Source organism: Caloenas nicobarica, chromosome 2 (genome assembly GCF_036013445.1).
Source record: "Caloenas nicobarica isolate bCalNic1 chromosome 2, bCalNic1.hap1, whole genome shotgun sequence".
NCBI classification, from domain to species: Eukaryota; Metazoa; Chordata; class Aves; order Columbiformes; family Columbidae; genus Caloenas; species Caloenas nicobarica.
In genome coordinates this window covers 100887521-100911530 of record NC_088246.1, presented here as the reverse complement: position 1 = coordinate 100911530, position 24010 = coordinate 100887521, and the positions used below count along the sequence as shown (strand labels likewise).

The 24010-nt window shown below is 38.5% G+C and overlaps 1 protein-coding gene across 1 annotated transcript in view; it reads left to right on the top strand.

Moving 5' to 3' along the window:
- Positions 1-24010, top strand: part of LOC135985194 (dynein axonemal heavy chain 5-like) — a 169318-nt gene that overhangs the window by 50988 nt on the left and 94320 nt on the right. The window contains exons 39-46 of the mRNA XM_065628249.1: positions 339-554; positions 2190-2336; positions 4001-4173; positions 7201-7379; positions 14892-15079; positions 16271-16465; positions 22355-22489; positions 23499-23688. Coding sequence (XP_065484321.1) covers positions 339-554; positions 2190-2336; positions 4001-4173; positions 7201-7379; positions 14892-15079; positions 16271-16465; positions 22355-22489; positions 23499-23688 — 1423 coding nt within the window. The remainder of the gene's footprint in view (positions 1-338; positions 555-2189; positions 2337-4000; positions 4174-7200; positions 7380-14891; positions 15080-16270; positions 16466-22354; positions 22490-23498; positions 23689-24010) is intronic.

Below are 24010 nucleotides of genomic sequence, written 5' to 3'. Positions count from 1 at the left end.
ACAAACAGTATTGCATTATGCTATTATTTGACTAGCTGAATGAAAACCTTCCAATGTGAACAGCAAGAGCAAAGGCCAGAAAGGACAAAACGTTAGTGTTATTCTCTAACAATTGCTTTACCTGTTTTTTCAGCAGTACTGATGTGAAGTGCCAAATCCATCGCATATCTCTAGAAGGGCAGTGGAACAGAAGGAGGAGAGGAATCTTTTAAAGATTAGAGAATAACAAAGAGGGAAACGGAAGTATGAAGGACAGGGAAAAAATTCGTATAGGGCTTTTACTCCTTGTGAATTATTCATAAACTAATCCTCTAAAAGTATTTTCTTGTTTATTTCAGGGCAACGTGGAATTCTGGTTAGGTCAGCTGCTGAATGGGATCAGGAAAACAATCCACACCATCATTAGGCAGGCATCAATGGCCATTAGCGATGCAGGATTTAAGCTGTATGACTTTCAGGCAATGTTTCCTGCACAAATAGGACTTCTGGGAATTCAAATGATCTGGACCAGAGATGCAGAGAATGCACTGAACAGTACCAAAACAGACAAAAAGGTGCTATTTAATGAATCTTTGGGGATTAATTAAAAGCATTGTTTGGAACAGTGCATGTTGTGAAAAGTTAAAAGTAACATGTAGGAAAAAACCACAACATACTAGTTAAGTAACCAGAATAACAAATAAATTAACAGGAAAACAGAATAATAAAAAATGTGTTAAGAGGTCACACCTTCTCACCATCCCCCAGCATGTGCTTTAGAATTGTTCCTGACCTGCGGTTTTCTGTATTGGCCTGTCAGTGCAGTCATCTTGGGATGGGACAATTTGTCAGTTTGGGAATACAGGGAATCTTATCCTATTACTTTCCCCGTAATGAATTTGGAAAGGAATAAGAGCTCCCCATATTTGGGGAAATAACTGTGCTTCATGGGCTTTGGTCTACTATAACAGAGTCTATTATATTCTTCAGCTGGTGAGCTCTTTTTTTAGGGAAAGGAAAGAACAGAAGCCATTTGAGGAGTTGCTGGTTTAATCTCAAACACACAGAGAAGATACTGTTAACAGCAAGGTGTTATTCCTAACACTGAATCTATGAAGGAGGAAGGACAGGATGTGAACTAAAGAGCTGCAAATTACTATTCATCGAGAATATACAGTGAGATTGGACGAAGAACTAGTAACACTGTCCTACCATAAAAATAAATGCAGGGGAACGGTACCATGCTGTACTTTTATACTGAATGAAAACAAAGACTCTAGACTACAGAGAAGGCCACTTAGTGCTACATTTTCTGCATTGTACAAAGTTTAAAAAAGGCACAGACCTACTTTTAGTCCTCTCCAGTTCATATACCGACTAGACACAAGATTCTTTTGCATTAACTGCAAAACAACTTCTGTTTACTTAGAATGAACTCTGTTTGTGTGTTTTTGGGGCAGGGAGGTTGTTTAGTTCTCCGTTGGTTTTGCAGTGTTTTCAGCATTTTTTTTCTCGGCAAACACTGTGAGTTTTAGGCTTTGCATATATTTACAGAAAGCTGGTGCGATTGTTCTCTCACACATTTGGAACAGGAATATATATGAGCTGCCCTTTCTGAAACCTCAGTGCTTTATAATGTGCTGTGTACCACGAGCATCACTGACAGAGGCTGCAGTGGGTATAGTTGGTATTGTATTTTGTGGAATTTTGTAACGGAATCTGGTGCCATGAAAGAAATTTTTATTTTAGCATTGGCATTAAAATTACACTGCATTTCTCCCCTCCTCTGGTTGGAGGGTATGATAGATCTCCAGGTTCCTGTTCCCTCTAACAAGGGAACTGTTAGCCCAAACTACTGTTTGGGCTGATGAACAATACCCCAAATCAGAGACTGATGGTTCTCAAAATATGCAGGGATGCAATCAGCTGAAGATGTAATGTATAGTAGAAGGAGCAACAGTCTTGGAATAAAATCTTATGATGTGACCTGTTCACCTAGATATAACCATATTGTACTCTGTTGGGCTAAAAATGCAGACAGGGAGGGCAGCCTGCAAATCCAGAATTAGGATTCCAAGCCTAATAAATACAAAGCAGATCATAGATGTCATGGGCCCATATGTTTGCAGGTGCTTTTTATTTTTTATTCTAAATATTGGAAGAACAAATGATGTTTGCATTAATATGGCTGTTCTTGCTATGTGGAAAAGGTAATGCACACAACAAATCAGAAGTTTTTGGAACTTTTAAATGATTTGATTGACATGACAACACACAATCTCACAAGAATGGAGCGCACAAAATATGAAACTTTAATCACCATTCATGTGCACCAGAAGGATATCTTCGATGATTTGGTGAGTTTTAAAAACCTTTACGGCACTTTCTATATGGAGGTTTTTGCACATAGAAAAAAATTATAAACAAATCTTACAATCAGTTCTCTTTGACTAGCTATGACATTAATGCTGTGATATAGCATATCAGATTTAGTTGTATTCCTATAGATGTCATGCGGAGATAAGGGTAATTTATATACAGGTATGTTAATAGGTACAAACTTCAGTTTTTAAAATGATTGATACCCATCATGTGCCACTGTGAGCAAAAGAGTTTAACTTTTAAAATTAAATTATTCTCTTAAATTGAAAATTTAATACTTGAAATGTAAAAGGAAAAAAGTCACTTGAATATTGCTATCAATCATGTGTATGATTTCCAGCCAAGCCTATATGTTGATTTAAGGTACTGGTTATACAAAGGTTAAAGCGGTGAGGTTCCATATATTTGAAAACGGTAGCAACAATAACCAGAGCAAATATTTTAATTTCTTTTTGTAATTGAGTTGCATCAGACTTACTTTAGGTAAGTATGTTGAATACATGAAACTATAATAATAAAAATGGAAGTAAAATAACTTTCAAAAACCTTGCATGATGCAAACATCAATAAATCAATATTGCATAGTTTATGCATATATGTTAGAAAGGTAAAAATTAAGTGCATGTGTAAAGAAAGACAGAAAATCATAAAGAAAAAGAGTGAAAGTTAGAAAAAAACAGCCAGTTTCTAAGATAGGCGTGGGGTTTTATCCTCCGCTTGTAATTTTTAATTTATTTCCATAATTATTTTCTTAATTGGACATTTCATTATCAATTAATTTAATGTCATATTATAATAAAATTAAATCACAGAAAATTGGTTACATTTAAAGGGCCTGTATGTGAAATAAAGGGGGGGCAAGTCCAAAACTGGGGAAAGGTTTCTCAATTGTTACATGTAATACTATCCTTTTCTTTCAAAACATTATATCCCCTGCTAAACTCATCCTTTTCTGGTTGAGAAAAAGTAGAGGGAAGTGGCTGAGAATCCAGAACCTCCTGTTCACCTTGCAGCATGTCTGTAAGGCTGATAACCAGAACTACATATTCTGTAAGAGGCCAGTGGTTTTGCGATCAAGTGTCAAAAATAATGAATCAAGATCTATTAATATACTGCAAATTTGTGTGTGGCAAGTTCATACTGAAAAATACACTCCAAATAAACAAGCACAGACATGTATTCAACATATTCAAACATTGTCCTTGATTTAATATTTCTGTGAGTAATGGCACCAGATAATCATGCAGTACACTGTACATTATATATAATAATATATCAAATATATAAAAATATACAATAATATAGAATAATATATGTATTCTACATAACATATATAACCTGTATTGTTATTTAGTTTCCTATGAAGTTTTCCTTCACTGTTCTTCAGTATCTTTGTAAGACACAATTCATCATCTCTGGACACAATACAGAGGAAAATCAAAATGGTCAAAAGGTTCAGAGCTTGTCATAGACAGGTTTGAAAAGATTATTCTGGATGTCTTGGCTCCTGACAGGTTCTGTGCTTGTTCTTCCTGCTCTTGCATTTATGCATAGTAGATTTTTTTTTTCTGTATGGAATTTCAGATGAATTTGTTATATTGTTTCATTCTGAATTTATGATTTTTCTTTTCCATTATAGGTCCGTATGAACATTAAATCTCCGTCTGATTTTGAATGGCAGAAACAGTCTCGATTTTATTTTCTTGAAGACTTGGATAAATGTGTTATCCAAATCACTGATGTAGAGTTCACCTACTGCAATGAATACTTAGGCTGTACAGACAGGCTTGTTATAACTCCCTTAACTGACAGGTAGTTATAAAAAGAATGCAGTGCATAGCACTGGAGCTATGACTTAATTCCTTTGACTTAATTCCTTTACCTTTCATGAGTCAGGATTCTCACTTTGGTTGCACTCTAGTGCTGCAGTATCGACGGTGAACAGCAGAGGCCAGTGCTTATGTATTCAGCTGGCGAAAGCAGGCACCCTTAGGAGGGGTCTCGAATTCTCTTTTGAGTGTTTGCTTGAGCTATGTGTGTGGTGGTAGGCATCGAAAAGCTTATTTGTACTAGAGGTAAATATAGCTGAACATCGTACTCTTCACCAGCCTAAACAGAGTGGATCTAAAAACAATATATTGCTGCTTTCAGTAAGCTAGCAGTTGCAGGAGAATTTGGGGTTATGGCAAGTGATTCATTTGAAGTCACCCTAGACGAAAAAACAGTAACTCAGGACATAGCATTGAATAACTAGTGCCAGTATGGTTTTAAGGATGGCCTATGGAGAATTACAGGACTACAAACACAGGAAAAGCTCAGAGGGCAAAACATAAGGAGAACTTTTTATTGCTGGAGTGTTAGTTATGCAGCACAGTACAAACTCCACTAACTGCATATTTTCCTAAAGTGCTTGGTAGTGCTTCAGCTAGGCAAGAGGCAGATGTATTTGCTTTGCCAGAGCTTGTTCTTTTAAGTGTGGCTAGGAACGTCAAAATACTGTGCATGTTCAGTCATTTGTTTTGTGAAGGATGACTGCCGGCCACTGAATTAATGTTGGAATTGTCTTTGCACTGTCCGTGCTACTAGATTTTATTTGCTAGTGAAGTTTCAGGCTTTTGCCAATTTCTGAACCAAAATTATGCCCAGTGAGCTGCTTAAGAGAGCCAAAACCTTATGCTTGGGTACCTGGATATTGATATGTAACACTCGCCTGCCAAATTCTATGTTATGTACCCTACCATTGCTGTGCTTTATAGAGACTGCAGCAGTAACCATGCAGTTGATTAGTGGGTATGGCAGTACTAACACGCAGACAATATTTTTGTCCACCAGGAGAGACAGTATCAAGAAAATGTCATTCCAAATTTGTTCACAGAATTCAAATGCAACCTAATTGCTTAGGGATTGATTCGAGATGCTATGTTACTCAATATTGAAAACTAGCACAGGGTGACAGTATTGAAGAAAACGAGTCTTTTGAATGAGTTTAAACTATAATAACAACAGCAAAAAAGAACAGAGGTATCTGTCTTTGGGCAAATGTAGAAGAGCCAAACGGAGCTGCAGGGATTAGTGGCTATCCACTGTTGTATATTGAAAGAGTATTTGAAGCAGAGATGTTTTTCTAGTGTTGGCATGGGAAACTTATATATGTAAGCAGTGTTGTGTAAGAACAGATTTTATGCCCATTATAGGCTTTTTCCATTTTAATATTTTTAATATTGCTATATGGACTTCTGTGAGCTTCTCACAAATTTCAGGTTACGATATATTTGCTTTCCATTAATCGACTTGAAGTCAAATGCTGTTTGGCTAATGATTTTGTGTTCTGAAAGATTCCCAAAGCACATGATAAATACACACTGGCAGTAGTATGTTACAGTAAGATAATGGGACTGAAATTGAGTGCTGCTAAACATCATGTCAGACACAGACCGTGTCACAGCAGATGAATGAAATGAAAGGCAAGTTCTATTTAGGACTTGTATTATGTATATAATTTGTCCTTACCTCGTTTTCAGTAGAAGAATTGCTAGGAGTGGTATTTTTACTCTGTTAACTGAGTGCCTGTTAACTGATAACTGAGTAATAAGGTGATAAAGCATTATTATTGCCATTATATTAGAACAAGTATTATTTTATAGGAAGTGATACTAGCTGGTATCACTTGGGTTTTTTCAGTGCCCATTTTCTCTCCCCAGATATATCATAAAGCTATTGAGTTTCACAGTATTAAAATGGGCTTGCCGGGATTTTGGAGCATTGTAGGCTAGAACAACAGTCTTTCTACACCCTTCACTAGTCTCCACACCATCTGGGGAGGCTGAGACTTAAACCTGTGGATGTCAACCTAGGATGGAGGCTGAAGCAGAACGTGATCATAGGATTCATGGATCCCTCCCCTTCTTCATTTCCCATTGTTGGGTTGTTAAGCCTGGAGGAATGGAGGCTGAGGGGAGACCTTATAGCTCTCTACAACTACCTGGAAGGAGGTTGTAGTGATGGTGTTGATCTCTTCTCCCTAGTAACAAGTGATAGGACAAGACGAAATGGCCTCAAGTTGCACCAGGGGAGGTTCAGATTGGATATTAGGAAAAAATTATTCCTGGAAAGGTTGTCAGGCATTGGAACAGGCTGCCCAGGGAAGTGGTGGAGTCATCATCCCTGGGGGAATTTAAAACGTGTACATGAGGTTCTTAGGGATGTGGTTTAGTGGTGGACTTGGCAGTGCTAGGTTAATGGTTGCACTTGATGATCTCACAGGTCTTTTCTAACCAAAATGATTCTATGATTCCACTAATCTTCCCTCTTGTCCATTCTCCTTCTAGAACTCAAAACCTCATGTGATTGGCAGCACCGCTTTGGTTTGGCATGCTGGTAGGGAAATGGCAAGAACAGAAGCTGCTTCCAGCCTCTGTGCCTTCCTATTGCCAGACCAGAGAGCCCATCTTGTGTGCTCTGGGGAGAGAGTAGTAGGATGGGAAAACAGGGAAAAACCCCTTGGGTCTGGGTGTTGCAGTATAAGACTTGAGTCATGGAGGGAGGGCATGTGATTAGAGTGAGAAAATGGTGATGCTGCTAGAGTTGGCTGTGGGTTTCCTGGGCTATTGCACTCATCGCGGTGCTGGACATGCTTTTCTGTAGGTGCAGCAAAGGTGGTAGCTGGTAACTCAGCTTCACACTATGTAAAGGAGGTGAGTGAGGACTTACCACATGGAAGCACAACCATTTCTGCCCTCTTGCCGACCTCTGTATAATGCAACTGCTGTGGTTACATTAATGGACTTCAAGTAATTAAGAATAGAAAAAGATTAATTAAATTCTTTGTTCTATCCCTAGGTGTTACATCACTCTGGCACAGGCCCTGGGCATGAGTATGGGTGGTGCCCCGGCAGGACCTGCAGGCACAGGGAAGACAGAGACAACTAAAGACATGGGCAAATGCCTGGGCAAGTACGTTGTTGTTTTCAATTGTTCAGACCAAATGGACTATAGAGGACTTGGCCGTATCTATAAAGGTAAGAAATAATCTAGTTTGTTCATTTTAGAGTCATAAGATTTTGACTCTTCACTAGTGAGTTAGTAATTCTTAGTAGGGTATTTTCTTACGTTTCCTCTTATTTGCAGATGCTCGTCAACTTTTCCCAATATTTGATTTTTTTTTCCTTTTCTTTTTCTTCCTGCATGCTTTCAGGCTTTTTTTTTTTTAATGTTCTTGGAAGGTGTTTCCTATTTATATCTTCTTTTCCTTTTCCCTTTTAATCCTTTCTACTGATTTTCTTTATGCCTTTATCCCACCCATGCCAAAGGGAGAGGATATTTAGCCCTCCCTTGCCATTTTTGTATCAAGCAAGACAAACAAATAGGAAGCTCAATAATGTTGTGCAAGGAGGGAAACATGTAAAGTGGTGCCGTGTCTTATTTTGAACTCTAGAATTTTTTTAAACTGAGGAAATGAGATGGTGGTCAAACTCTGATAACTTTTCATGGTAAGCAGAGCTTTGAAGTCAGATTTGCAAACAGTGATCAGGTGATCCAATATCTGTGGACTCCATTATGTCTGTTTTCTTGTACATAGCTACTACTGGTTATATGGATTGGCAGACCACAGAATGCCACCATTTCTGTGAGTGGTGGACTCTTAAATCTAACACAAGGTATCATAAACATAATTTTCACCATTGTGATATCTCCTGAATGTTAAAGCATAACCTGGAGATCATTTTTGGTTTTAATTCAGAAGCCAGCAGAGCTGGCCAAGATTTTAACAGAAATGGCTTTTGTCTTTGGCTTCTTGTTTAAGACTTTAAGAGCATCCAATTAAGCTTTTCTAATGGAGATAGAAAGTCTGAAAGGTATGTGAAGTTTGAATTAAGGTGATTTTGTGAAAAGATTTTCCATGTTTCAATCTTATCTCTTCTGTGGTCATACTGGGTTTGCCTGGCACTGAATTAGATGAAGACCAACAGTACACATTTGGGAAGAACTGAGTTAAGATCAGTACTTGTACTGACTTCACTGGACTACTGTTCTTCCTCCTAATCCTTTTGTTCTTTTACAGACATTTTTAGGCCTCATTAACTTGTTAACTTCCTTTAATTGCCATATCAAAAAAAAGGGAAATGGGAAGAAGTAGAGCAGAGAAAGAAGGGAAAAAATGATTTAAACAGTTTGACAAGTTTTTCTAATCATGACTCAGAAGTTTTTTAGCTGTCTGTGCATTCTGCAGAATGCCCTGCTTCTCACTAATCGAACACATTAGCCTCAGTTATAGGAACGGGAATATAGATAAGCAACATTTCTATTCTTGCTTTCTTTACCTCAGCCAGTCTCAATCCCCTGTTCCTCTGAGCCATGACAGAAGAGATATACTGAGCTTTGACAAGGCACCAGTGTCTCTGAATTTCTCTCTCTCCCTCTCTCTGAGGCATCCCCATGTCTGTTGCCTTCCCTCCCACTGAGGATTTCTCTAGCTGGGGCTGCAGTGAGGGGCCAGCCTGGAGCAAGCAGGACAGCTGGAGAAAACAGTCAAGGAGGCACTGCTATGAAAAGAGGCGATACAGTGCTTGCTGTAGCCCTATCATTTTTATACCAGGAATCTGAGATAGTGCAGTAAAGATAGAAGCAGTGAATGGTAGAGCTGGTGACCATCCTTAGCTCTTGTGGGAGTTTAATCCCCAGTCTTGAACTGGTCCCATGAAGAGGCCACTCTTCTAGCTAGAAGTTCTGCTAATGTCACAAGAATGGAAAGTTTGATTGCAGTCTTCATTTAAGGCACTTGCGAGGGCAGAGAGGCCCTGCAGAGGGATCTAGACAAATTAGAGAACTGCTCCGTCACCAACCACATGAAGTTTAACAAGGGCGAGTGCCAGATTTTGCACCTGGGAAACGGCAACCCTGGCTGTACATACAGATATTCAGAAAAGGTTCTTCCCCTAGAGGGTGGTGGAGCACTGGAACAGGCTCCCCAGGGGGGTGTCACGGCCCCAAGCCTGACAGTGTTCAAGCAGAGACTGGACAAGGCCTCAGACACATGGTGTGACCTGTGGGGTTGTCACATGCAGGGACAGGAGTTGGACTCAAAGATCCTTGTGTGTCCCTTCCAACTCAGGACATTCTATGATTCTATGAAGGTGTTAGGCAGCCTTTTATCTAGTCTTTTAGCTTTAGCTTTGGTCTTTTTAGGTGAATACAGGCATTCACTGCCTTGGAAAAGGCTGAAACTGGCTCAGTGCTCCTATGAGCAGTGAGAGCAGAAGACAGGTTTCATAGTATCTCATTAAATTATGCTGGGATGTGGTTAAACTTTCATAGAAGCTGATGACGTGTGTACCGAATATATTGTGTTATTGTAGCCCTTACCTGAGGTAAATACTGTGTTTATAATCAAGGCCAGATCTTCACATATCAAGAGAGAAGATAGTTACCTGGTGACTAGGAGCTATGCAAAGCTGCTCATTGATATAATACCAAACAAACACAGGAACATTTCTAAGCTAGAAACTGAACTGGCTGTGTATGTGAATACCTTCAGTCAAGGTCACAAGTTTCTCAAAGCACCTCTTCTAACTCCTAGATCTTTGGGCCAACTTTTAGTTGCAGATCTTTTATTGTGTGTGCAGACTTTCAGTGTCTCAAGTTTATTTTACTCGTTGGTAATAAACAGAAGAGGGCTGGGACCAGCTTGCTGTCTAAGCATGAATGTGCTCATAACGCCAAGCACAGTCATCTACAGGGTCTCTGTTGTATCTGCAGTCACCAGTTCAGAGAGGGGAAGCTTTTCCTTGGGGTGGGTTTGTCTTCGATCTTACCAAGCTGTTGCCTTTTTCCTCTCTGCTCTTTCTGTGATAACATTTGTGGTTCTTTCTGTTACCACCTTTTTTCCTGACTCCTCGGTGATTTCACTTTTTTGTGTTAAACTGTTTGTGACTTTTGTCAGTTCAGACGTCTAGCCTTTGTATCCTTGCTTTGTCTCTGCCTTCTTATCCTGAGATCTTTGGTAACTTACTCTTTCTTGTTTCAGATGGAATGATAACCACAGCTTGGCATTTCCTTCTTTTAGCAAACTTGGGCACAATTTGTATGTTTAAGAACATCAGCTGAATTTTAGGGTTCAGCTTTCTTTGTTGTTTTTCTATAAGCTGACCATTTTCCATGGAGTATTGTCATCATATGCAACAAAAGCTAAGTAATACTGTATAATGTGTCCTTGTTATCTGACTATCTCATTTAATGGCATGCTGGTGTTCACTATGAGTTAGAAAAGATGCTTATAGAACTCAAAAAATTGCTGCTCAGGTGACCATGATGCCTGTGACTGCTTTCCTCAGCCAATTTGTTAGTGGGATGGTGACTTACTTCTCAGAGAATTTCCCTGAGAATTGGATAATAGATCCAACTGAACAGGTCCTGAATAGGGTGATTTTTTTTCAGCGTTCATCAGACTGTTGTGTGTCTGGGAGGAAAAGTAAGATGCTGTTCTTACAAAAATCATTCTTTCTTTCATTTGTGAAGGTCACCAGTTGCTTTGGACTTATTTCCACAACTTGGAAGGGCCTGGCTTGGAATCATGATTTTTATGTTGAAAAGTAAGATATTTGCTGTTTCTTGAAGAGTGGATATACTGAAGTTGGGGAAGGAAATGAGCTCTTTTCAGTTTAATAGGAGGAGCAAAGTGAGTTTAGAGAGAGATTTTTTGATGTGTATGAGATCTTTAATGAAAAGCAGCATAGTTCTTCACAGCTGTAGAAGCGCTTTCATGCAGACTGATAAGAAAGTTCTCATAAAACATACTACCTATTTTAGTGCACACATTGAGAAATTCTTCAGAATTCCACATGTTTGCAATGAGCTTTGTACTCCAACACCAGTGTTTCTTCTTCCAGACTTTTCACTTAATTTGGTGTTGTGGGTCAAGTTATCAGATATTAGCAGTGAGGAGAAAAAGAGGATGTAGAGGTGGTGTTGTCTTGTCTGCAGCCACGTTTCCAGATTTTATCTGCAAGGAAAATAAGTTTGATCTTCACAATAAATAAATAAATAGAAAAATATAATTAATAATATAATATAATTAATAATAAAATATAATTAATAATATAATGCAATGTACTATTAAAAAAATCTTGTATACTATAAAATTATAATTTAAAGTTCTCTTAGTTGGCTCAGAGCTGAGGTTCTGTCTCCCTGTTTCTCTGTCTTCCTGTCTCTTTTGTTTTCCTGTCTGACTCCGGCTATTCACAGGCAGATGGTCTAGTCAAGATGTCCAAGGCCTGGACTTTCACCTTTGATAGTTTCGTTTTTGAAATTTGAACCAAAAAGTAGATTCAAATGTCACTGGTCATCTGAATTGGACCAGAGGTAACCCATGAAAGTGCAGGGAAGCAAGTGAGAAGCTGAATTTTCAAGTTTTCTGTTATATCAAATTCAGTGTTAAAATTGCCCAGGAATAGGAAATCAGGGGTACTTCATCACTGTTACTGAAAAGTGTTGTGAACACCCTTTAGGAAACCTTTTATCTGTGGTTGTCTGCAGATGAGTACAAAAGTTTTATTTGCTTTGGTTCTGTTTTCTAAAGTTATAGTCAAACAACTCCAGTCTTACCCGAGGTACCTTTTTGTTATTTGATATTCAATGCAATATTTAATGTAGGATTTGATATTTATCTTAATTGAGAAGGTGAATAAATGAGTATGGAGCTCTGTATGTATTTTTTCAGGACCAACAAGTACCTTCTAGCTTACCGCGTTTAGGCTGCATTTTGGCCAGAGTTCTGTTTTAGTGAAATTTGCTTTGAATTGTGTCACAGTAGTTCTACCCCTGTGTAAAATCTTAAGAGATGTGTCGTTTCAATACGATAATTTTGCAAGAAATGGTTTTATTCAAATCTGTGGGATACTGACCTTGCCTGAAAGTCAGGTTTCCTAACACCATGCAGCAGGTGGCATTACAGAACAAGTGATTTTTTTTTTTTTTTCCTTTCCCAAGGAAAATTGTTTGGTTAGAACTGAACCTCACCATTCTATAGAGAATTTATTTTCAAAACTCTTTAGTATACAGATAGTAAGTGTAAGAGACAATATTATATGGAACTAAGTCTCTTTGTAAAAGAATATCCAGCTTTAGGGCTTTTTCTTGTTGCATCCCAAAGAGTAGATACTGATGTTTAAAAACAAAGTAGAAAACCTTTTTTTTTTTTTTTTTTAAGGATGGATTCTAGTAGTCATATAACACATGTAACAAAAAGGGGCCAAATGCTTTTGAAAAATCTCTGCAAGAATTTTTCATCAGGAAACAGCAAGAATGGGGTAGCTCCACGAGGGAGGAGAAGCCAGGACCCAGGGGTGGCCACCCCACAGGCAGAGGCAGGGACTTCAGTGACCAGGGCACAGTCCCACAGTGCCTGAGCAGGGCAGGTTGGTGACAGCTTCTTCCATCAGCTGTCCAGGGACCATCAGACAAGATGAAATAATAGGCTGGGTCCAGCATCCATCTAGGAAGTTCAGTCAGGATCAGCAGGAGGCAGAGCTGAAGGTAAAACTGTGGATAGTTCTGGAGTCCTGCAGGAATTTCAGTCAGAAAGTCAGGATAACAGGTAAGGGTGGTCAGGGCAACTAAGACCTGTTGGTTGTAAAGCAGTGGAACAGGCTGCCCAGGGAGGTGGTGGAGTCACCATCCCTGGAGGTGTTTAAAAGACATGTAGATGAGGCTTGTAGGGACATGGTTTAGTGCTAGAGTTATGGTTGGACTAGATGATCTTAAGGGTCTTTTCCAACCAAAATGATTCTATGATTCTATGATGGTTCTATGATTCTATCATATGGAATAGAACTGAGTTTCATGGGAGAGCTATAGTATTGCCCTGGCTGAATCAAATCTTAAGGAGCCAATTTTGGCTGTACTACCACTAGTTTTGATCTGGTCTGACTCCACTAGTTTTGTCGAAGAGTTCTTTCAAAATTACACGGGTAAAAAAGATGAATCAATGAAACAATATAAAAGAAGTGGTTAACGGGAATGAAAAAAAAAAGATAAAAATTAATATAAGGGGGTTTTGTTTGTTTGTTTGTTTGTTTGTTTGTTTTCTGTCAGCAAAAACTGACAAGTATTGATTTGGCTATGATAGTTGATCACAGTAGAAGATGGGACAGAGGAGAAGAGAGGCAGAGAAGAAATGTAAAAGGGACCTCAAGAGGTTTGGAGTGTGATGAGAGTTCCTTAAAGAGCAAGAGAAGATCAGATAAGCAACAGTAGAGGGAAGGGAAGAAGGGTAATATGAGCAGAACAGGCCAGAGCAAAGACAAGAGAAGAGAAAACAAAACAAAGTAATAACTATATAGCATTTTTATTGATTTTTGAGTATGTTCTCTTTCATTAGCTTAAGTGTCTTAAGGAATTAACATTATGCATAAAACACCCCTTGATTTATTTTACCGGTGCTATAGGCATTGCAATATAAAGTATGGGGATTTGGGAGAGCTCTGGGTATAGTTGTTCAACATCGCCAACACACAAATGTCTTTTTTTGGACTTGTGCCCTAATTCTACGTTTAGCACTATCTTCAAATGGCTTAAGCCAAACTGAGCTCCACCAGTCCTGGGGAACGAACCGAACTCCCCTCAACACTTATATGTAGCACCAGTTAAAGTACGGATCCAGGTCCTCGCTGGACCCAGGCAATAGGAAATACTAGTGCAGAGTGGGCTTTGGGAAGGGAGGAGATGGCACCCATGAAGTTCCCATGTAGACTTGCTGGCCTTTGTCTCTTGTGAAATGGAGGTGGAATAGCAGGGAGTTGTGTAGCTTTCCCACTACCGCTCTGGGAAGCAGACCACTGTAGACTCTCCTATTTCAATCCTGTTGACATGACACAGAAGAAGGAGTGCTTGACTCTCCTAAAAGACATTCATTTTGTGATATTTATGGTTACTAACGTCTGTCTAGAAATCCGTGGCCTGTTCCAAATAACAGTTGTAAGTATGACATCGGATGCCTCTCCCTTGAACAGCAGACTGCTCTTCTCCAACTATTTCTGACAGATGAATCAATTGTTTTAAAATGCTATCATGCTTCTGTCACAAATGTAGTGATCTCTGAATTTGATTCTGTGCTTTTCATTTAGGTAGGTGTCTCTCAAGCTCATCTTTAACAATTTCATCCCTGGCATAGATGCGTTTCCATGCTATATTTATGTTTATGCTGCTAGGTGGTATATGCGGTATTATTGAACACCTTCTGCCTTATGGTTTCTGTAAAACTGTAGAATTGTTTATAAAGAAGTTTGTATATCTTTCTTCCAAGAGGTTATTATTTTTCTGGGTGTCATTAATGCACAGCCCAATTTATTTTGAATTTTTACTTCTCATTTTACTTTCTGTTCATACTCTGTTCTTCTCATGTTACCTTAAGTTGTATAGAACATGCTATATTTTATATATATATAAAAATTATTTGTGTTTAATATTTTTACCAAAATGGTTTTTTTGGTGTGGTTTTTGTTGTTGTGTTTTTGTTTTTCTTTTTTTTTAAGGTTTGGCCCAGTCAGGTGCATGGGGTTGTTTTGATGAATTTAACCGGATTGAACTTCCAGTTTTATCAGTAGCTGCTCAGCAGATATATATTGTACTTCAGTGTAAGAAAAATAAGAAACCTCAGTTCATTTTCACTGATGGTGACGTTGTTGACATGGACAGAGAATTTGGTATATTTCTGACTATGGTATGTATGTGAATATGTGTAAATGGCATCATTATGAAAAATCTTTCCTATTTCATTTCCTATTGAAATTTCCTTGTTGAAATCATTGGAACTGTCTGTTAGAAAATAGCAACTGCAATTTGAACAATGATTTGGTCAAGTAATAATGATGATATTTTCTCTTGCCTATATTTCTAACTGGAACTTAGGACTTGAGGTATGCAATTATCATTAACTACATATTTTAAGGGCCTTTTTAGTTGAACATTTGACAGATTGAGACTGAACCCAACCATCTCATAGTTTCTGAAAGCCTGTCAAAATACAACAGAAATAACTGACCACTGCAAGGACTAGTGTTGTTGGTCTGGTTGGCATTTCACCACCAGTGAAGAACCTTTGACCACAATCCTTCTACATGACAGCATGAGGGAAACCACCCACACTTGAGTTCACCGGCCTCCTTAAGATTTATCTTTGGTGCCTGCGAGCTGCTTCTAGCAGTGCAGGAGGCAAAGAAACAGGAAAGTGTAAATATTGTGAAAGCCTCTTTGTGTCTCCCCCTCCTTAGCTGTAGGCTACATACCCATAACTCAAACCGGAAGCATTTGTCTTTATTTTAAGCGTTCTCACCTTTGAAAAGGTGTTAATGTTATCACTTTAATTTGGAAAAAGAGGACAAATTAGTGGCATACAAAGACCAGTGGGAAGGCAGGTTGGAAACAGCTGGAAGAATTTAAGAAGTTATCACTGCATAGCCAGCGACCTCTCTTCTCACAACTGAGCCATGCAGTATCACATGAATGACTCAGACATCTTCAGGGAAAGGTCAGATCCATCAATTTCAGTTATATTCAGTAATGACTTGCACTGCTTGACTCACTTTGCACTGGAATGGTCTTGGAATGCTCACAAGAGACAGGAACCTCCAGCACTGGAAGACGATCGACACAGTGAGGAACTAGCCATTTAAAGCAGCTCCAACAAGATCTGTAAATTATTGTCTGTCTATGTCTGTCTTGGGCATCTCTGAATGACATGTGTGATACCACATAACTCATGAATTGCAGTATATAGGCAACTGTGTAGCGATGTGTTAATTGTGCTCCTGTGTTTGCCAAATAATTATCAGAAAAGGTAAACCTTCCCATCCTGCTTCATGACATAATATTTTATTTTATAATATTTCATTTTATATTTTGCATTTTTCAGAACCCTGGCTATGCAGGACGACAGGAACTTCCAGAGAATCTGAAGATTCAGTTTCGCACAGTTGCTATGATGGTACCTGATCGTAGCATTATTATGCGAGTCAAGCTGGCAAGTGCTGGTTTCCGAGACAACCAAGTCCTTAGTCGAAAATTCTATACACTCTACAAACTCTGTGAAGAGCAGTTATCTAAACAGGTAAAATAAATATTTGTCCAACTGTAAGCTGTCACTGGAAGGGTATATAGAGAATATACTTTCATAGAATATATTATTATCTTTACACTCATGAACCTATTCATTTTTTAAGGTTTTCAGTTTCAAGTTCTAGAAACAGTCTGAAATCCTAATGTTGTTTTTATTTTTCACACTAATTTGTGTAGTAAAGGAAGTTTGATTCGTGATTTTAAACAGAGTGCAGTTATTGGAGAGGTTATGAGGAACGGTGTATGTTGCTCTGCTGAACTTTGTAGAGGACACATTTTTCAGTCTCCTCACTTATGGAGGCTAAATCTGTTGGAGAGGCAGTGTAAGAATTGTAAATAGCTGAAGAGTGCCTAGAAGGTACTGTCTTGCTGAGTGCTACCAGAAAAGTGCTATTCTGTTTGGTATAAAGTATTTAAGTAGAAAGAAAGAATAAGGCTGCTTTTAAGAACAGAACTAGTTGTTGCCTTTTGAATGCCCTGTGCTGGCTGACCACTAGAGAGTCTCAAAGAGAAATCATATGAATGGTAGGTAAATTGCAGCTCAAATGCCTGCTTTGGTTGGCTCCTAATCTGGGTATATTGACTACATTCTCCATTATGTTATTTCAGTTCTACATCAAATGTTTATCAGTGACTAGGTTGACTTCCATGTAGAAGTCTTGTGGACTACACCAGATTAATACAACGGTGCATTTGCCCTCATTATTTCAGAGGTAAAATTAAAAAGTACAGTTTTCAATTTTCTCTTCCTTTCTCCATATGTCCATAATTTCACACTCAATATATACAACCTATCTGGATACCCATTTTAATTTATCTCAGGTTTGGTTTTCTGGGAGAGTTTTACTCATCAGCTTTAGGTTGTAGACTGGCTTCTAAGGGTCATATTTGCTACTGGCTTCCCTTTAATATTGCCCAGGGTGTCTCCATTAGCCTTCAAATTTGTTTTTAGGCAATCTGAATCACCCTATATTGACGTAGCATCACTAGTATTAGTCCATTTGTTGCTGTCCAACATACTCTCTCAGTCCTGTCATCTGCCTGTGTTTTATAGTTACCAGGCTTATAGGTTGCATTTGTAAGAGGATCGTTTTCCAAGAGCTCCCTCTTGAGTGGGATTTGTGGAGATTGTTTAGGAAAATTTGTGTATGCACAGTTCTAGCAGTTAACAGCATAGCTTACCTGCAGAATATTGGATATGGGTCTCTCTTTTTTTCCTCAGACTTGACCTCAGTAGGATAAATTTTCTCATTGCCTCAGTTTGTGTGGTCATTTTTGTCCCTGACATGGTCCTTTCCTTCACTGTGGAAGAGACATTTAAGCAGGCATCAGAAGTTTGACCAGCTACCTCTGTAAAATTGCTTTCCTTGTTTTGTATTGTCACGGGCATTGGAACTGTTTCACTTCTGGACAGAGTACTTAAAAATAGCACACACACACAAAGAAAACTTAGCTGTGTACAAAACTATTTTTAACTATCTTAATGGTGTAAAATGTTTTGTACATGACCATTGCTGCATCTGCAGCTAGGTGTAGTTTGGTCATTTCTGAAGCAGAAACTGCCCTGGAGTCTCCGAGACACCAAGATTCTGCACTCAGCATGTTCATCAATGTATTGAAGCATATAAGTAGCACTTATTAGTTGGCCTAGGGTTCAAAGGAACTGCCTGGAGGACTCTGGAACTGACTGAAATTGTCATCTGGAGAAATCCTCTACCAATTAGTCAAATACTTTCCTATAAAGGAAGGTAGCTCAATCACCTTGTCTCAGGTCAGTCCTTTGTCTCTATGCTGATGCTAGCAAGGGAGTTCCTTGCTGTTAATTAATGGAAATTAATGACCAAGTGCTCTGGGTATGCACATGGGCACAGCCCTCACACCCAACGACATCATAATTATATATTTGAATTTTATGCTTATATCTCACTTATAACTTGAATTCCATATTTCTTACTATACAAGCCATGATGTCTTTGGGGAACAGTCTTCATGTGTATTTATAATTTCTTCAAGACCTTCTAACATTTCTCCATTATCCATCAGAGGAGGCTGCTATGCTGATCTTCGCTCCTAGCAGTTTATATCGTGCATCAAGCTTCTATACCCTGTAATATGAGCCAAGAAGCACAGCTTTCTGCAAACCCATGGTAATATGCTAGTTTGTCCTGCCTGTGCTGCCTCTCAGCAGTGTTTTGGACAGTCTGCTCTTGTATAAGTCCATTATATACAGTTACAAAATCAGAGAAGAGCTGAGTTTGGAAGGGACCGCTGGAGGTCAACAAGTCCCATACCTGTGCTGAAAGTGGATTCAAATAGAGCAGGTGGCTCAGCACCTTGTCTGGGTGAGCTTTGCACAGCCTCTCCAGTCAAGTTGTTGAAGTGTCTGAGCACCTGTCACCATTTTTTCTTTGAGGATGTTATTTGAGACAGTGTTGAAATCTCCTGGGATGCCTCTACCCTGCGGTGTTGTCCTTCCATCAGATATTGGGGTGTATGAAGTACCCAGTGAGGACCAGGGCTTGCAAAGATGAGGCTAATTCGTTGTCAGAAGAAAGTTTCATCAGCATCTTCCTTATCAGAAAGCTTGCAGCAGACATCCGCCACAATGTTGATTGCCCCTAAACCAAATACTCTCACTGGCTCATTAGCCATCCTAAGGCAAAATATTCCCACTCACTTTCACTTTAAAGGGCAACTCCCCATGCGGTCCTCCTGGGTTGTCCTTCCTGAAGAACCTGTATTCATCCATGGCAACACTCTGGTCTTGTGAACTTTCCCACCACATTTCTGTCATCCCAGTTAGGTGGTAGGCCTGTAACTGCGAACAGAGTTCTGTTTTTTTCAGTTTTGTTCCCGTGTTGCATGCATTAGTGAACAGGAACTTCAAATTGGCACCTACTTGTGCTGGTTACTCAAGAAAAATGTGAGAACTTCTGCCATGATGCTGTCCTCTTGACCCTTTTTATCTTCACGCAGATACGCTTGAGATGGGCCACTTTCTTCCCTGTTTTGTCATTCTTGAGGTCTCTCCTATCTACACCAGACTGTATATTTTGCTTTTCAGTTGGGTCCACCACTTTCTCACTTGAATGTGAGTTGTTAATCTCCCTCCCCCATCATTCATACTTGTAAAGGGATATTTTGAAAGACTTGCTAAAGTTCCTTGTGAAGGTTGTTGTAGGTTGGGAAATACATCTGATGTGATACGTGATTATATGTAGAGAGAATTCTAAATAATTCATCTGATTAGATAGGGGAGTCCAATGAATTGGAGATATTTCTAAGAGTACAATGGGACACAAATTGCTTCTGTCTAGCCAGAAAACTAGAACTATAAAGTACAGACTGACTTTCTTAGAGACATATTAATTTGTCTTTCCCAGTGGAAGTTCTTATTTATTTAAATTTTTAATGGTAAATTTTAAATTCAAAGTAAGTACTGCTGGGTATCCAGGCAGTTGACTGGAAAGAATAGGGTCACATAAAGAATCGGTGCAATAGGAAATGGCAGAACATTGCCCGTTTTTGGCAAATTCAATATACGTCAACAGGAGAAAATAAAAACAAGCAAGCATTCACCAGCCAAACTTACCTCCCACAAAATTTAAAATGCATTCGATAGAAGGAATACATTAAGTCCTCCAGACATTTTACACACACAAATGCAGACTCTGTAGAAAGAACTCTGACTCACAAATAGCCAAAGGCACCCTGAGTCACTATCATCTCCTTCAGTAAACATACAAAAGTAAAAGAATAGTCCTTAGCAAATGCATGAAGTCCGAGGTGTCCACAGGCCTGTGAAACAGTTGTTCTGGCAGAGCCCCCCAAGCTGAATTATTTGCCTTTGTTGTAGGACTTCCAGCTAAAGTTCACTACTGCCTACTACCACAGAGCCTCACCAAGATTAGGGAAAACCATAGAAACTGAAAAGAAGAACCTAAAAAAGCTTGAAAGCAAATGAGGCCATAATCCCTTTTTGAGGATTATATGTTCAAGGTGCTTTCATACAGAGAAAACCACTGATATCCCTTTTTTCGTTTCCCTACAAGAGCAAACTATGCTTCTAGTGTTTAGGTTTTTATTTGCAGGTTTTTAATTCTTCCCTACACAAACATCAGCTATTCCACCACAGTCCATTTTGTCCAAGTGCAATCTTTTGCCTGCTGTTAAAAGATGCAGCAAAGAAATATCTTATAATCCACATTTTCCAGTAAATTCTAGCTCTTCTGTGCTATTCGTGAAAGGCAAAGCAGCTGTAAATCTAGCAAACTGATTAAGGAAAATAAATGATGGTCACTTTGAACCACCTGTCATGTAGGTCAGTTGAAATGCACCAGGAAAAACTGGCTTTAGAAGTCATTTTAGCCGATTTTATTTTTTCTAATAGGTATGACAGTATTTCTTCAAATTTAACAAAGTTGTCACTTCTGTAGAATCTTTGCGCTTGTCTTCATTTAATTGTATAATACATAGATCATTTATTAAATTTCTCTTGTTAATTTTGAACTCTAGTTGTGGTCTAGTTCACCAGGTTGGTATCATCTGCAAACCTAATCAAAAAGTTATTTCTTGCTAAAAATTCAGAGTTGTACTCAATGTATTGTACCAATTTGTCAGGCTGGGAAATAGGGGTGGGGACTTGGGGGGAGGTGGTGTTTTAATTTTGTCTCTGTTTCTCACCATCCAAATGTATTCTAATTTGCCATAAATTAAATTTATTTTCCCAAAGTCAAGTCTGTTTTGCCTGTGATGGTAACTGGTAAGTGATTCCTCTGTCTTTATACCAACCTTTCTTTTCGTCTTCTCTTTTCCCTCTGTCCTGTTGAGCAGTGGGAGTGAGAGAGCGGCTGGGTGGGCATCTGGAAGCTGGCTGAGGTCAATGCACAACAGATACTATGAAAAGAGTCTATGCACTTGGTCTCAAAAAAATTTCCAATCAATCAGAGGGAGCAGATATTCTTCAAGTAGAAGAATATATTTCTTATCTCCTGTGTCTGCCTTTACCACTTATAACAGTTTTCCAAACAGCCAGCAGTAGTGGAGACTTCATAGTTTAAAACCTTTACCCTGATAGCTTTCGTTCTAGGAATTGCATCAATGGTCAAAGAGAAAACCCCTTACAGAACACTTGCATATATTTTCAAACCTATGCTAACTAAGAGAGAATTGCATGTTCAGGCACAAGTGCTAAAATTAACTGAATATGTCTGTATGACTCTGCAAATAGCAGCTGTGCCCATAGCGAAAGGGAAGATATTGCAGCCCTTACCTGCCAAAGTCCAAAGCTGCTTAGATACACCTCTAGGATGCACATGGCTGTTGGAAGTACATCCTTCTGCTCTGAACCAAGTTGTTATGAAACCATCCACAGAGCAGGGAGCCATTAAGTACAGGATAGAATAGGCTTACATATAACAAATTGTATCTGAATATTTTCAGTATGTTTCTTTATATCAACAAGAGATTGGCCCCTTTAGTCATGAATCCCAGTACCATATATCAATATAGCAACAGTCCTTGCATGAGCAGAAAACAGAAGCAGGTATGAAGATGTATGGTTTGCTGTTTGTGCATCTGGCAAATTATGAATTTAGAAAAATGATAGAATATGCAGCTCTGTTACAGATGACTTATAAAAGTGGTAGTCTACCACCAAAGGGGATGCTTGGCAGGTATGGACATAAAACACTGGAAAATATCTTCAAGATACAGTAGCAACAGTACTGGAAATGTAGTTGAAAAGAAGAGCTGTGAACTTAATTGTATTTAGAAGTTCAATAGCATATTCATTTATTTAATGAATTTAGTTTTCAGCCCTCTCTTGATTTTAAGGTGTTTAATCTTTGTGGTACAATTTGTGTTTATGCATTATTTCCAGGTTCACTATGACTTTGGGCTTAGAAATATCCTGTCTGTTTTAAGAACACTTGGAGCAGTGAAAAGATCGAATCCCAAAGAGCCAGAGAAAACTGTAGTGATGAGAGTTCTGCGGGACATGAACCTCTCCAAACTGGTACTGTAGCACTGGTGACTTTCCCAAAAAGAGCACTTTGTTTGCATTTTTAAGCATATTTATAATGCACATTAAAAAGCTCTTTTTCTTCATCCATGGGATACATTATTTTTCAGTTTTTAAAATGGTCTGTCAGTGAGTGGAGAATCAGAATACAGTTACGGTGTGAGTACTGTTAGTCTTTTAAAGAGAGGAAAACACGTCAGAAGCCTTAGCTGAAAAAATCGTTGGAAATACCATTAGAACCTAGGGGACCTAACCTGATCCTCTAATTGGTTCTTGTTTTTAATTCTTTCTGCCTTATCTAAGGAGAGAAAGGAAGAATACATTGTATTAACTTTTAATAATGTCATTAAAGATCCTTCTTAATCCAGAATTTCAATTTATACATTTCTTGGGAGTCTTGCCTTTTCAGAACACCATAAGAATTGCAATGAGTGAGGTAACTGGAAGCAGCTAACGCCTATTTGTATAGTCTAATCTCTTCTGATATTACTGTTTAAAGTATTCATATTTCTTTTTATTGCTATAATTGAAAGATATAACACATCTAGACCCTGTGTATTTACCTTGGGAGCCAGTTTTCTCATGGAACCAATTATTCCGTGTCTGATGTTAATCTATTCATTGCATTGGTACATGTATTCAAACCTATAGGCATGCTTCAGTGACTTGCAGAAGGAAAAAATCATAAAAAGTCCAAAGTAAAATACAATTTGAATAAATCTTGCTGGCTTATGTGACAAATGAAGAAACATGTGTGTGTATATATTGAAGAAGACTGTATTAAGATGTTAACATTTTAGTATTTAATTTAGAAATTACTACTTGTGATCACATTGTATGAAATTTGCTTAATAAAACTGATTCATAATTACAATATCTGCTTTGGAAAAGAGAAGGTTTTCTACTGCCATCTTTTAAATGGCACGTTCTTGAAATTGTTTACAGCTGTAATAATAATTTAAATGAATAAATAATGAATTTCCCTCTACTTTATCCTTGACAGGTGGATGAAGATGAACCTTTATTTATGAGTCTCATTAATGACCTGTTCCCTGGAATTACTCTGGATAAGGCCGGGTATCCTGAACTTCAGTCAGCCATCCAGAAACAGGCAGAGAAAGCCGGGCTTATTCATCATCCACCATGGATACTTAAACTCATTCAGCTGTATGAAACTCAAAAAGTCCGACATGGTTAGCATGCTAGATGGGGGTTTGAGACTGCATGAAAGCAATAGTTGTTTATTTTATCTGCTACAGAATGCAGATTATTTTCACAGAAAATGTATTTTAAAATTAAACAGATGTAATTTTTAAAGCCTATGTGGATATTTTGCTAGGAAACTGTTATGACTTTTGGGTTTTTTTTGGTGTACAATGCACACATAGTGAGATTTTAGCTTTGTTGTGTTACATTTTTGTGGGAAATATGTGTGGCCTTCAGTGATTGACATTTCTGTGGAACAAGGTAAAATGTACAGTATACATTAAAATTCAGAAACAGATTATTTCGTTC